We start from the raw sequence: 15,847 nt of genomic DNA, 5'->3' as shown, positions 1-15,847 counted from the left end.
CATAGTAGGTGTTCAATAAATGTTTGTTGACTGACTGATTTGACTGGAATGTGGAGGTGTTTGAGAAGTAAGGAGAAATCTGGAAGAAGAGATTGGAGAAAGAGGCATCAATTAGATAAATAATTTCTGTAATATACAAGTGAAAGGGAGTAGGGCAGGGAATAATGAAGCAAAAACAAGGCCTTTCTAGGTCGAGGGGAATCACCCCCTCTCTTCCACTTGGCCCAGCTGCCTGGACTAAGCCCCGTAATGTGTTCATCCGATACCACTTATATAAATCACTTGTTCCCTGGGCATATTCTTAAAAGAAACCCTGTACTTTCAGGGCGTACCTGAAGCCCTCAGCTCTGGTGGTAACTGGGTGAGTTTCCGTCACCCCAGGTCCCAGACCGGCAGCTTTAAAATGCACTTTCCTGACTTGATTTTCTCTGAGTCCCTGAATTTTCCCATCAGTGAAGAGCCCCCAGCAGCGGGCCCTCTCTTTGGCAGGAGGTGCCCAGGCACTCATCCACCATAAAGAAAGACTCCTAAAACAAAAACAACTGAGTAAGACCCTCGTCTACTGGTCCTAGAAGAAGAAGGAAGGGTGGAGAAGCCAGAGGTGTCACTTTCCTGGGCATAAGTGACTTTGACATGAATGTCCAGCTCAGAGGACAGCTGCACCTGCCTGCTTCCTTCTTGCCCAAATGAACAGCCCCAGACAGCTGGTATGCAGGGGCTAAAATTACAGGGCTGTGACGTCACCCTCGGGCCCAGCCTGGGACGGCTGTGTCGGAGGGCGGGTGCACAGACCCAGGGCTGCTCCGATTGTAGGGCTCCTCCCTTCCTTTGCTTTCCTGAAGCCTTGCACCCCAAAAGAGAACTAGATGAAGCTCCAAGTGAGCTCGTGAACCCAGGGAGAGAATGAGAAGCCAGATCCCCTCCGTAGCTGGGCCGTTGGCACCACTTGGCACCCCCAAGCTGGGGCTGTGAAGTGGCAGCAAGGATGTGGACCTTTGTTACGCAGCTCTTGGTCACACTGGTGCTGCTAAGCTTTTTCCTGGTCAGCTGTCAGAATGTTATGCACATTGTCAGGGGCTCCCTGTACTATGTGCTGAAGCATTTACATCAGGAGCTGGACAAGGAGCTAGGGGAGGACGACAGCCTGAGTGATGACGAGGAATCTATCTCCACCAGGGTGGTGCGGCGTCGGGTCATTGTGAAGGTAAAGGCTAGGCAGAGGGGTAGGAAGAGCCCCTTCAGGGGCAGGGCCTTTACAGAGACTCAGGAGAAAGAGGAGAGGGGTGGATGGAGGCCTTAAGACCCCCAGGAGAGGAGGAAGGAGGACAACGAGAGTGAGGCCCGCTCGGTGGGTCTGATTCCCTGTTGGGAGGCAGATATGTGTCCATGATACAGTCAAGTGGCCCCAGTCCTGGGTGGTGGAGGGTGTGAGGTGGTGAGGTCAGGAAGTCTGGGCGCTAGACCCAAGCCCATCACTTATCAGCTTGGTTGGGCAAATCACTCAACCTCATAGATTCCAAGATTATTAGAATGCTAAGTCCCTTGAATACAGGGATTATTAATTATGTGTTCTACTTTCTGTCCTCAGCCTAGTGCCCTTGCCCTTCTCTGGGAGTGGAACAGACCTGTACTGTCACTGATTTAGGGAAGTCCCAGAAAGAAAACTCCCTATCAGTGCAGCATCTGCTCCAAAATTTAGCCAACAGTTGCCTAGGGGTATTAAGAAGTTAAAGGACTAGGCCAGGGTCACATAACCAGTATGTGTCTGAGGCAGGACTGGAACCCAGGTCCTTCTGATTCCTACATTACCCATATTGTCTCTTACCTTGCACATAGTAGACGCTTAACTGACGTTTGTCGGATTGACTGAATTGAAGGTAACCTAACTCAGCCAGTCCAACCCCACCCTACCCCCACCACCATGATTTAGGTGTAGAAACTATTTCCTGAGCTTTGATTTCTTCACCTATAAAATGGGTATAAGAATTCCTCTTCTGACTATTTCTTAGGGCTGTTGTGAGGTTCAGATGAGATAACAGATGTAAAAGCACTTTGTAAAACTATAGTATTGCAATGGTTTTAAAACAGCGTTCTTTAATCTCTTTTTATGTCATGGACCCCTCTGGCAGTCTGGTCAAGCCCCTTCTCCAAATCATATTTTTAAATGTGTAAGATAAAATACATAGGTGTACAAAGGAAACAAATTCTACTGAAATGCCATTATCAATTTTCTTTTCTTTTTTAAATTTTTTATTCATTTAGAACTTAAATACAAAACAAGTTTTTAAGAGAACACTTCCATGTACACAGTATAGCATAAAGAGAGGATTCAGTATGAAGCCATGAATTTCTATTTCAGACTGTTTACTTTTTTTAAAAAAACTAGGTAATAAAAACTACAGATTGTTTTCAAAACTACCCTGCTTCTCTGTGCTTCCTTCTAAGTTTTCTTTTGTTCTCTGCTGGGTACTTTTTATTTTCTTCTCCCTCCCTACCCCACCCTAGAGAAGGCTACAATTAAACTATACATAGTCATATAAAGATGCTCTAAATCTTTATTGCTTAGAAAATTGCTAATTAAAATGTCTTTTAAAAAAAAAAAGTTCACAACCCTAGGTTAAGAACTTCTGCTTTAGAAGGTGTGTGATTCAGTCAGTGTGCATATTCCCTCCACAGAGGCAGGTGACACCTTCTCCTCAACACCTTATAAAAAGTCTTCTTGAGTTGATACAGTCAAAAATATTCATGACCAGGTGGCCAACATTCTGGTGATGAGGCTCTTGACACAGAGATAGGTTTGTCCTCAGGCAACTGACACACAGTGCCCTTTACCAGGCCTGTTACACAAAATCTTTCCAGGGTGTTCCGATCTGTCACAGCTTCTCTTCCTTAGGCGTAGCCTTCAGGAATTAGGCTTAAGGGGCATCAGTGGATAGGTGGGCCAGTGGATAGAGCACTGGCCCTGGAGTCAGGAGGACCTGAGTTCAAATCTGGCCTGGGACATTTAGTAGCTGTGTGACTCTGGGCAAGTCACTTAACCCTGAAAAGAAGGAAGGAAGGAAGGAAGGAAGGAAGGAAGGAAATAGAATGAAGATAGAATTAGGCTTAGGGTGGTCTCTGTACCAAGATGACTTTTGCAGTGTCAAACATATAAAGTACTCTGCAAATAAGTGGTCCTGGCAGACCTGCCCAGGGCTCCCTCTGCCTCAAACCTCATGGTCCTGCTCCCATTCTCAGATCAACAAACCCCCGCCTCCCTCCCATTCCCACGTCCCCTCTATGATTATGGCGGCTGCTGATACTGCTGCAGCTGTCACTGATCAGTTTTCTCCCCCATCTCCCTGCCTTCTTTATCTTACTAAATCTGACATTTCCTCTTCTCTAACTCCAGGGGCATGAGTTTCAGGATATCCCAGGGGAACATGTGACTGAAGAACAGTTTACCGACGAACAAGGCAACATTGTCACCAAGAAGGTGAGTGCCCAGCCGGGTGGGGAAGGGTCAGACTGACCGGGAGCAGCAGGAACCTCTGCCCACCGAGAAGAGGAGGGGTGACAGTTAATCCCATGGGTGCTGGAGGCTGCTTTTCCTTGCTCGCCCCAACAGAGGGAGGCCACAGGAGAGGTTGAGTTCATGTCTTCTAGAAACAGTGACTGTCTTTTCCAAATCAAATCTGGGACGTGGTCTCAGAGAGGAAATTCCCTTTGACAGCCCATTTCTTTTCTTGAAATCAAAACTGTCCCAGAAAAAAAAAAAGTCCCGGGTATTCAGTCACTATAGGGACAGGGACAAGACCTGTGGTTTTATTGTTCCCTTTGACACATGAAGACACTTTTTGCCCCAAAGCAGGCACCTTCCCTGCAACTTACAGAGTTGGAGATGCACCTGGGGTGCTGACTAACACTGACTAACCCTCTGTGGGTTAGATGTGGGATTTGAACCCAGGTCTTCTTGACCCCGAGGCTGAGATCTCTATCCATGACTTCATGCTTGCTTCTTATGGTTACCATATCCCTGGCTAACCTAGATTTCATCTCTTGACTGCATTTCATAGGTTATACGGAACTTAACCCAACCTCATCATTTTACAAATAAAGAAACTGAGGCCCAGAAAAGTTAAGTGACCTAACTGTAATAGGTAGCAGAGTCAAGATTCAAGCCCTGATCTTCTATTTAACCATAACAACACAACAATAATAATAACTTTCATCGGATGTTCTTTCCATTACAACAGTTTACTTCAAAGGTTTTAGTGAGAAGGGTCCTTTACCCCTCCTACATTTTTTTTCTTTTTAGGCACTTGGGGTTAAGTGACTTGCCCAGGGTCACACAGCTAGTAAGTGTCAAGTGTTTGGTCTGAGGCCGGATTTGAACTCAGGTCCTCCTGACTTCAGGGCCGGTGCTCTATCCACTGCGCAACCTAGCTGCCCCCCTTCCAACATTTTTGTTGCCTTATTCCTCAATGCCTCTGCCTGCTTTGACCTAAAGCATTTCTTATAAGATCATAGATCCCGGGCTGGAAGGGCCCTTTAGACCTACCCCTCATTTCATGACTGACAAACACCATCCTCTACTCCAACAAATGCCCCCATATTTCTCTGGGGTCTACCCATGCTAGCTTGTCAGTGAAGACATCAGGGCAGGATGGAGAAATGGAGGGGAAAGAGAAGAAACCAACATTCCCTACTTAAGAAGAGTCCTTTGTGGAGTCGGTGAAGTGTTGTAAGCAGAACTGGCCATAGTACTGTGCGTGGAGGGCGCCCTTGGGCCCGGGTCAGTTGGACAAAGGAGGAAACCCCATCTTTTCTCTCTTTCAGATTATCCGCAAAGTGGTTCAGCAGATCGACATACCTGGGGACATTCAGGACCTGGAGGAGGTGAATATTGAGGGGCTTCCACAGGAGCCCAGTGAGCTGGAAGCAGATATTGATGACTTTATAAAGCATGCTAAGGTATGAGTGGTCTCTAGCTTCTAAGGAGGCTCCTCTCACCCTGGGGTCCTTGGGAAGACCTCAGCAGCTCTGTGGAGGCCATAGCCTATCACCACCTCTTTTTTCTGGTAGCCTGGACTCTTTTTATTTCTGGCTGTCTCTCATCTCTTCCAGCTCACCTTGGGATTCCATTGTACCCTGTTTTCCACCCCCTTGGTCTCAGCTCCTTTGAGGAACCTCCGGAAGGAGGGTGAGCCAAGTGGCCATTCCTCCTCCTTTGAGAGCCTCGTTCTTACTGCCTTCCTTGCTGATTCCTTTTCCATCCTTTTGTCCCTGTTTTCTGTCTGTCTTTCTCTTTCCATGTGATCTGCCCTGCCTTCCTGCCTCTACTGCTGGCTGACCCTAGGCAGAGGTGAGAGGGAGTAGTACCCTGCAGTCGGAGCTGATCGAAGGGAGGAAGGGGGCTCAGATAGTTAAACGAGCAAGCCTGAAAAGGGGGAAGCAGTGATCTCCTGGCCCCTCCCTGTCCAACGGCCTCTTTGGAGGTAATTTCACTTTTCTTCAAATTCACCAAACTCTGTGCCAATGAATGCATGCAAGGAAGGCCCCATATTCAGTGCTGGGATGGCAGAGATGAGAAAACAACACTGACCTCTACAAACTAACACTCTCTCTAATAGGGGCAATACAACATAGGTACAAAGAAACGCGGTGCAAGGGACAGTGCAATGAGGGCAAAGGCAAGATCCACGTAAAATGCTCTAGAAAAGATGAGGGAGGAGAAGACGCTTTTAGCTGGGAGCAATCAGGGAAGACTTCATGGAGCAAGTAGTGCCTAAATGAGTCCTAGAAGGAAGAGAATCATTTCCAAAGGGAGAGACGAGGACAGGGAGCATTCCAAACACGCAGCGAGGCCTGCACAACCTGTCCAGATGTGAAGGACGAGACACTGACGTCAGGGGGCAGAGAAGAATCCAGTTTGGCTGGAATACAGAGGGTATCGAAGGGAATAGTTGTCAATAAGGCTAAAGAGGTCAATTAGAGGTAATCTGCAGAACTCTCGAATGGCATGGAAGGTCAGGAGTATATTTTTGATCCTGTAGGCAACATGACGCCATGAAAGGTTTTTTGACAAGTGACATAATAATAACGATAACATATTTATATCATACTTTAAGGTTTGTTAATAGAAGGATCAGTTCACCAATCGATGCAAAAATTTACTTGGTCCTTCTACTTATTCACAAATCCCAGCCCTTTTAGTGTTTATTAATAATAATCTAGGATAATTACTCATTGTAATGAATAATAATTATTGATGATCACTATCATGATAATAATACCTTACATTTTATAGTACTGTAGGGCTTCAAATGATGTCTCCTCTGAGCCTCACAGTGACCTTTTAAAATAGGTATTTGCAGGTGATGTTATCCCCATCTTACAGGTAGGAAAACTGAGACTCAGCAAGGTTAGGTGACCCGTCCAGAGTCACACAGCTGGTAAGCATCAAAGGAGGAATTCAATCCCAGGTCTCTCCAGGGTACTCTCTTCCTTACACTGTGCTATTGTAGAGTACTTTCCTCACTAGCTGAGTGACCAAGGTCAAGTCACTTTAACCTCTCTGAGCCTTGGTTTCCTCAACTGTAAAATGGGAACAGCCAATAACAGTAGCACCTATATTGCAAGGACTGAGTGAGACAATGTCTAGAAAATGCCTTTGAGAGTGTCAGAGCCAGGATTTGAACCCAGGTCTTGGAAACTCCAACCCCAGTGCTCGCTGCTGTACAAAATAAAGTCCTTAGATCTCAGGAAGTTTATTCTGGCCTGGAGAGCTGGGAGGCAGAGAGAGACCAGTTGGAAGGCTAGTGCAATAGTCTAGGCAAGAGGTGATGAGGATGATGGTGGCAGGCGTAGAAAGAAGATGCCTTGTGTGAGAGATTCTTCCAACCGTCATTCAAGCAAAGCACCTCCACGAACACCAAACATCTACCAGGTCCTACAACCTCTGATTGGGAACCAAATCTCCACCTTCCCCCCAAACACTCACCTTCAGCAAGGCCTCTTAAGGCCAATACAATGTTCTGGAAGGAAGAAAGGGTTGAGAGACCTGTATTGTAGCTCAATTCTACCACAAACAGGATAGTCCCAGAGGCAATTTGCTTTAACAAACAAACTTTGTGCCTCAGTTTCCTCATCTGTAAAACAGTGATCACACCCTGCCTACCTTTCATGGCTGTTATGAGGACCCAAATGAAATGGCAGATAGGAAAGTTTTTCAGGAAATTGAAAACCTTAGATAGAAGTAAAGTAGAATTAATATAGGAAATAATAATGCTTTAGAGGATGGAGCAGAGGAGGGCCAAGGGACAGCAATGGTGACATTGCTAAGTCCCCAGGAGGAGTCCCGAGCATGGTTGTCTTTGAATGCTGAATGAAGTGTAGCTTTCAAGGAAGGAGGAAGAGTTCTGGATGGAGAAGAACTTCAGGAATAGTAGAGTCAGAAGACAAGGTAGTCCATTGGAAGGAGGCCCGGATGTGGGGTCAGAGGTTCCTCGGGGGCAGATTCTTGCAAGGAGGAAGAGATTGAGTAAGATGCCCTTGGGAAGTCCCCTCCAACTCTTAAGTTTCTGTGATTCTGGGACCTAGATTCAAATCCCACCCTGACAGAGGCTGCCTTTGTGAGACTGTAATCAACGACCCCTTTATCTTTCTGAGCCTCTGTCGGAATCTATGAGGCTGGGATGATAAATACCTATGTTGCTCCCTCACAGGATGGTGAAGAGGAAAGCACTTTGTCAACTGAAAAGTACCGTTTTATTTTTCTTTTTGGTTCAGACCCGTTATTTCACGGGTGTAGGCCAGAGCACTCACACTATAGAAATGCCTCCCACCAATGTAGGTGGGGAAGGAGAAAAGGAACGAGCATTTATGAAACACCTTCTCTGTGCTAGGCATCATGCTAAGCGCTCCACACATGTTACCTTAATGGATGCTCACAACAACCCTGAAGGTAGGTGCTATACTGTTATGATGTCCATTTTACAGGTGAGCAAACTGAGACAAACAAGGCTAAGTGACTTACCCAGGCTCACACAGCTAGACAGGGAGCTAGACTATAACATACAGTGTCAGAGAGTTACCTGGACACAGCCCAAGGTGACGCCACCAGGGTGTATAATAATAGCTAGCGTTTATATAGCTCTTCAAGGTTTACAAAGAGTAGTCAACCTTTTTAACATTTATAAACATCTCATTTACCTTTATAAACACTATGTCATCTGATCCTCACTGTAACAGCCCTGGAAGGTAAGTGCCATTATTATTCCCACTTTACAGATGAGGAAACTGAAGCAGATAGAGGTTTAAATGAAGGCAAATAGAGGTTAAGTGACTTGCCCAGGGTCACACAGCTCGTTTCTGAGGCTGACTTTGAACTCGGGGCTTCTTGACTCCCGGCCTAGCGCTGTTTCCGCTCTATCCACTGAGTCCACCTAGCTACCTTGAACCCAGGCAGAACTTGAACCCAAGGTCTCTATACACTACGCTGTCTCTGGCATAGTTTTATGTCTAGATTATTATCATTAACAAGAAAAGTGAGCTCTTGAGGACTTCTAAGGAGTTCTGGAACCCCAGGAATGGCTAAGCTGAAGAAGTATGAGATGAACTGCCTTATTACAACAGACCAGGAAGATTGCTTTTGTGCCAAGGCTCAGGACACACCTGCCCTGGATTCATCTTGAGTGTGTGTAGGGGATGGGGAGGAAAGGAAGGCATCAATGCCAACCAGGAGCCTTTGGATGGGTTCTGCAATGGCTAGGCAAAACAGTTATGAAATGGTGCAGCTGGAGTTTGGCAGGCTCCTGTTTCCAGCCCTCTCTTCCTGTCTCTACCCCCATGGGGCAAAGCACTGTAGACACTGAAAGCTGGCAAAATGCTGACCGGGCTCTTCTTGTCGAGTCCAAATGCTTCAAGAGAAAAGTGACTGGTGGAGCCAGTTTATAGGATAAATTTAGAGCCCAGGCAACTCAGCAGCTTAAGCAGGTCATGGAATTAACCCCAGCCTTGCTGCAGGAGCCTGCCTCAGGGAGCTGGCTTAGCATATGGTCCCTTCTTGATTAACTGAGCTCCTCTGCTGGACCAGCAGATGCCTCTGTGCCTGGCAGGCAGCTTTGGAATTGATCTCGATTTCTTTGCAGTGAATACATTTCCATGGCTGTTGGGCCTCGTGCTCCACTGACGTCCAGCTTGAATTCCCTGGGGCACCCCTGTGGCAGCTGGCAGGCAAGGAGAGAAGCAGCCCAGCACCGCATGCTGGGGGGTGGGGGGAATAGGTGGAGTGCACCTCATTGAGAAACAGAGTGGTATTTAAGGGCAGGGGCGAGGATGGCAGGGGATTGATTCTACTAGGGAGTGAGAAGACCTGGGCTCAAATCCTGCCCTGGCCACTTAATTGCCCACGCGGGACCATGACGAGCAAGTTATATTACCCTCTTTTCCTCACTTAGAAATAATCCTTTATGTGACTTCTGGCATTGGGGCATGTGTGAGGCAAATGCATTGTAAACCACAAAGCATTTCATAAATAAGTGATCTGTTCTTCAGACAGAAGTAGCAGATGGAGTCCTGGACCTGGAGTCAGGAAGAACTGAATTCAAATCCAATCCCTGATACTTATTAGCTGGAGGAAGAAAAAAAGAAAGAAAGAAAAGGCGCTAACATCTCTGATTCTGAATTAACTCATCTGTAAAATGGGAATCATAATACCTGCCTTCTGGGGTCATGCAAGTCTCAAATCAGATCATGTATGTAAAGCATTCTGCCAGCTGTAAAGCACTGTACCCGTTTGGGGATCCTCATTACTCTTACTACCTAGATCATAGGAATGTGGAGCTTGTGGGCGCAGCTGGGGAAAGATACAGCTGAGATGCTGATGCTTTGACAGCGGACCTTCCCATCCCAAAGAGTACACTGTGTATGTGTGTGTGTGTGTGTGTGTGTGTGTGTGTGTGTGTGTGTACGCATGCACAAAAAACCTACTGTGTCCAAGCCTTCCTGTCAGAGATACCTAAATAGGCTCACAGAGGTCAAGAACTCAGAACAGGACTCCTACATTTTTTCTATTTATCCACTCCACAAACATTAAGCACCTAATGTATGCAAGGTACTCTGCTAAGTTTTACTAACAGAGCAACAACTAACAATTCTATAGCACTTGTGAGTCCTTTTTTTTCAAAGAAGACCACATAGCATTTACTAAATGCCAGGCACTGTGCTAAGCACTTTACCATCAATCATTATCTCATTTGATCCTCACAACAGCCCTGGGAGGTAGGTCCTGTTATTATCCCTATTTTACAATTGAGGAAATGGAGGCAAACAGAGGTTAAGTGACTTGCCCAGGGTCAAACAGCTAGTAAGTGTCTGAAGTTGGATTTGAACTCAGGTCTTCCAGACTTCAATCCCTGTGCTCTCTCTGCTGCATTCCCTAGCTGTCCCCCAAAAAACAAAACAATCTCTGCCCTCAAGAAGCTTACATTCTTCTAGAGTGATACAGTATGTACCCAGAGAAGTAAGCCCAAAATATTGTCTTTGTTTTTTACCCTGGACCTCCGATTTCAAAGCCCAGTGAGGAGAGTCTCTGCCCTGATCCTGCTTTGCAATTGGTGCTCACAGAGAGAGGGGCCTGAGGCACTCGGCAGGATTCCAAGCCAGGTTTCCCCCGCTCTCTGCTACACTGCCTATCTGATATCAAATATATGCAGGGTAAATACAAATACATTTCTCTGAAGGTGACACCTTCCTGTTTGTTGTTTTCTCCTTTGAGTCCCTCACCCCTCAAACCTCTCCAAAAAAATGCATATGGTACGCATCTCAAAAGTATTGTAGGTTCAGTGCATAGAGCACGGACCCTGGAGTCAGGAGGATCTGAGTTCAAATCCAGTGTCAGATACTTACTAGCTGTGTGACCCTGGGCAAGTCACTTAATCCTGATTGCCTTCTAAAAAAATGTAAAAGGTATTGTAGCATAGGGAAAAGAGCCTTGAAAGTCAGACTCAAAAGGCCTGGCCTGTCTCCACTATCTACTAGCAGACGCTGCTGCTCAGGTAAGTCACTTAAGTTCTATGGACTAATTTCTTCAACTGTCCAATGAAAGTGATAGCTATACCTACCTACTTCATAAAGCTGTCATGAGGATAATGTTTTGCGTACTGGAAAGTTCTAGAGGATATGAGCTATTCACATTTTAAGTAAAAAAATGAAAATTTGAAATTTTTTCTCAACATTTCTTAAAATACAAAATTAATTTAAAGAATGCAGGAAACATTACACTATATGATTAGGGGCAGCTAAATGGTATAGTGGGGTCAGGAAGACCCAAATTCAAATCAAGCCTCAGATACTTGCTATATGACCTTAGGCAAATCACATAACCTCTGAATGCCTCAGTTTCCTCAACTGTAAAGGGGGATAATAACAGGACCTACCTCCCTGGGTTATAGCTCTCAGCATAGTACCTAGCACATAGTAAATGCTTAGTAAATGTTTGTGGCAACGAATAGAGATCCCCCAGTCCAAGGGTGCCCAGACACCAGTCTTAGACCTCATTACCTTAACTCTTTTCCAGAGCTCCCTTCTTCCCTTTCCTGTAATAATGGAATCCAAATGGATTGGGTCCACATTGTCCCTTCTGAGCAGAGAACCCCAGTTGCCCTTGGGGTGGTCCCTGGAGACTTTCGTGTCCCCCTGAGCAGCAGCTAGAACAGTAAGGGCCCACTATAGCAGGTCGCGATTTTGCTGCCCGCTCCCCTGCCAGACTTTGGCCACTGGTTACTGGTGTTGCAGCTTAGAATCCCCTTCCAGCTGCCATGAGAACAAAGAGCCACTAAGTGCAGTTTGACATGCTGAGGACCTGTATCCCTGAACTCAAGGCACAATGACAAGCCACCCCAAGCTCAGCCACCAGAGGGCTCAGGGAGGGGGCCCGGTCTTTGAAAAGCATCTGCAAGGATGCCAATAAAGCCTTCTTCTAGTGCATCATCAAGACTGGACTTGACCCTGGGCCCCTGAAAGTTGTACCATCAGAGCCAGAATTCTGGCCGTCCTACCAAGACTCAAAGGCTCCAGGGAGAGGCCTGAGGGTGGCCTGCATGCCTGTCGTCTGAAGACCTAGAGAAATGAAGAGAAGCTCTCTCCAGCCGAAGGTTGGCCACTGGACAATCATGAAGACTCTCTACGATGGTAGAGGAGGTTCCAGTCTACAACAGCAGAGGGCAGACCCTCACCAATGAAAGGATGGCTCCTCGGAGTGCTGGAGGAGTGAGGATGAAGATGGTGACTATGAGCAGGAGGAGGAGAGTGGGCTAATCAATCGTGATAATAGCTCACATTTATATCGTGCTTTAAGATTTGCAAAACCTTTCCATATTTTATCCCATTTAATCCTCACAACAGCCCTGTAGGGTAGATGCTGTTATCATCCCCACTTTACAGATGAGGAAACTGTGTCTGTCAGAGGTGAAGTGATCTACCCAGGGTCACACAGCTAGTAAGTGACTGAGACAGGATTTGAACTCGGGACTTCCTGCCTCCCAAGTCCCTCGCTCTGTTCACTCCACCAGCCCAACTTCAGGCTAGAAGATTCCAATGGTTGAATCCAGCTTTCTGTCCTCTGACTCCATGACATTGATGGCGATCAATCATGACAATGACGACAGTGATGGTGGCGATGGCTCATACTTTCACCTGAGACACTGATGGAGTCTTTGTCTCTTTTCTCATGATTCTTTCCTCTGATAAAGGATTAGTTCAGAACGTAGAATTGAGAGCTGAAAGGGATTGGCAAGATTATCCAGTCGTGGGATGAGAGAGATGTTAGCAGTCATCTAGGTCATCTCACACCCTCCATTTACATATGAGCAAATTGAAGGTTTGCTCCTCTGCTTGAGCTCCTTGAGCAAGAGGAGATTCGCTCAAGGTCACACAGAAAGTAAATATCAGAGTCAGGATTTGCACTTGGCTCTTATGACTCAAAATCTAGTGCTTTTTTTTCTCATGCATCGTACTGTTATTAAACTAGGCAGCCCTCGGAATATGAATTAGATCCAGCCTAGGGATATAAGGAGAAAGGGCCAGTCAGTCAATAAACATTTATTAAACACCTACTATGTGCTATGTGCATTGTGCTAAGTTCTGGGGATACAAAATGAGGCAAGAGCTAATCCTTGCCCTCAAGAAACATACAATCTAACAGGGGAGGCAATATGTAAACAACTATGAAAAAAAACGGGCTACATGCAGGCCACACGGAAAAAAAATTAACAGAAAGAAAGGATTAGAATTAAGAGGGATTGGAAAAGGCTTCCTGTAGGAGGTGGGATTTTAATTGGGAAGTACAGGAGGACAGGAAAGCCAGGAGGTGGAGATGAGGAAGGAGAGGGTTTCAGGCATAGTGGGCTGCTTGAGGCACAGGATTTGAACCACTTTAAATTGGTTTTTGAGGGCAGCTAGGTGGTGCAGTAGATGGAGCACTGAACCTGGAGTCAGGAGACCCAAGTTCAAATTCAGCCTCAGACATTTGCTAGCTGTATGACCCTGAGCAAGTCACTTAACCCAGTTTTCACTTAACCCAGTTTGCCTCAGTTTCCTCATCTGTAAATTGAACTGGAGAAGGAAATAGCAAACCATTTCAGTATCTTTGCCCAGAAAACCTAAATGAGGTCGTGAAGAGTTGGACACAGCTGAACAACACAAAATTGGTTTTCTGAGCCTGGGGTTGGGGTGGGTATGAGATGGGGTGGGGGAAGAGAAAGATGGGAGCACAGTGGGGGAGGGAGTCAGAGAAACAGACCTCTCTCCTTAATCACATTACAGTGAGAGTCACAATGGGTCCTGTTGGTAGACCTCCTAGCTCTTGCAGCTGGGTAATTCAGGGTAGGGCCTTTAATTAGAGGATAAGAGAGGCACTGTGGAGTTAGGGCACTTGAGTACTATGCTTGGCTCTGCCACTCCTGAATTTGGTGTGTGACCTTGGGCAAGTCACCTGGACCTTACTTGATCTCCTTATCTGTAAAAGAAAGTGTCGGGTTAGATCATCTCTCGGGTCACTTCCTATCTCAATTTCCTTACAGGTATGACAGCAGGTGAGATTGTCATTGTTGTTGTTGAGTTGTGTCCAACTCTACCTGACACCATGGACTTTCCCTGGCAAAGATACTGAAGTGGTTCGCCATTTCCTTTTCCAATGTGTCCCCATTGTAGAGATGAGGGACAAAGCAAATAGGGCAGTAAATGGCTTGCCCAGGGTCACACAACTAGTAAATATCTGAGGCTGGATTTGAACTCAAGTCTTCTTGACTCTAGGCCTGGTGCTCTATCTACTACATCACCTAGCTGCCCTAGGTGAGATTAGATAACCTCCATAATCATGTCCAGCTCTGACATTCTCTTGTCTATGGCAGGAAAAAAAAAAGCATCAAGGTCTATGCCAAGAGGTGATTAAGGCAACAGATGGCACAGTGGATAGAGTGCTGGGCCTGGAGTCCGAAAGACCTCAGTAGCTGCGGGGCCCCAGGGCAAGTCACTTTACCTCTGTCTGCCTCAAAGTCTCCCCCTGTGAAATGGGAATAATCATATAACCTACCTCCCTGGGTTATTGTGAAGATCAAATGGGATACTATTTGTAAAAATCACTTAGCATAGTACCTGATGTCATGTAAATGTGCGCTTTCCCCCTTCTTCTCTTCTTGCCCCCCACTCTGTGCCCCCATCAAGTCTATCTTTAGAAGGTTCTGAGCCTGGGTGATTTCTGAGGTTCAATATATTTTTTTTAATTTAACATTCAGTAAATATCTACTATGTGATTACTAGAGATAAAAGGAAATATCTCTTTGATTTCTATCCTTAAGACTCTTATGGTCTAGTCAAGGAGACAAAACATACCCACATGAGAAGTTATACATCAGACACTGCAAGAAATGTTTTAAGACTGTAATAATAATAACTCACATTTCTCTAGCCCCTTTTTTCTTTAAAAAGCAAGCACTTTTTCTTACAACAATCCTATGAGGTAGGTTGTACAAGGAGTATTATCCTCTTTTTACCAGATGAGTAAACTGAAGCTTGGAGAGGTCAGAGGCTAAGGGACTTGAGCAGAGTCTCAGAGTAAATGGCATTTAAATGGAATTTAAACCTGGGTCTTCTGATGCCAAATCCAGACCACAGTGTGCTTCTCTGAGAAATCCTAAGTAGTGTAGGAGTTTAAAAGGAGAAAATACAAGTGTGGACTTGAGTCAGGAAGACTTCATGGAGGAAGTGGGCTCTGAGATGGGCCTTGTAGAAAGTACAGGATTTAGATAAATGAAGAGGAGAGAAGAGGAAAAGGAAGAAGAAGAAAATCATTAAGTGCCTATTTTGTTACCCCACCGTGTCTCTAGTGTGAGATAAAGTAGGATGGGTCCAAACTGGGAAGGGCTTTGCATGTAGACGTTAACGAGTTTGTAGGTAATAGAGAGCCATTATTTAGCCCCACTTAAAAAAAAATACCCCTCCTTTTTTTTAACTAGACATGAGATTTCATCATGTAGATTGCTTCCAGTGAGGAACCTCCCTTCACCAATGCAGGTTGGCAACTTTTTTGCAAATTACAATCTGCCCAAAGCACTGAGAGATTAAGTGAGTTTTCCTAATAAGTATCAGATATAGGACTTGAACCCAGGTTTTCCTGACCCTGAGGCCAATATGATAACCACCATACCAGGCTGCCTTTCACCCCTCATTTTTAAAGCTCTTCCTTTTTACCAACATAGAGCACTTTCCTATGCAGTTAGGGAGAAGGGACTAAAGTGGGGGTGATAAGGAAGAAGGATGACAAGACAGAAGGGGCCCAGTGGGGGAGACCAACGGAGGCCAAGTC

At 45.8% G+C, this 15,847-nt stretch overlaps 1 protein-coding gene across 1 annotated transcript in view; it reads left to right on the top strand.

Moving 5' to 3' along the window:
* ANK1 (ankyrin 1) overlaps nt 1–15,847 on the top strand; it is a 187,219-nt gene that overhangs the window by 169,889 nt on the left and 1,483 nt on the right. Inside the window, 3 exon segments of the mRNA XM_078149600.1 lie at nt 3,392–3,475; nt 4,819–4,878; nt 5,339–5,477. Coding sequence (XP_078005726.1) covers nt 3,392–3,475; nt 4,819–4,878; nt 5,339–5,440 — 246 coding nt within the window. The 3' untranslated portion in view covers nt 5,441–5,477.

The sequence above is a fragment of the Phascolarctos cinereus genome, unplaced genomic scaffold (genome assembly GCF_003287225.1).
Source record: "Phascolarctos cinereus isolate Bilbo 61053 unplaced genomic scaffold, phaCin_HiC Scaffold_2;HRSCAF=192, whole genome shotgun sequence".
Classification (NCBI taxonomy): domain Eukaryota; kingdom Metazoa; phylum Chordata; class Mammalia; order Diprotodontia; family Phascolarctidae; genus Phascolarctos; species Phascolarctos cinereus.
The sequence above is the reverse complement of the archived record's forward strand: the minus strand, read 5'-3'. Positions and strand labels throughout refer to the sequence as shown.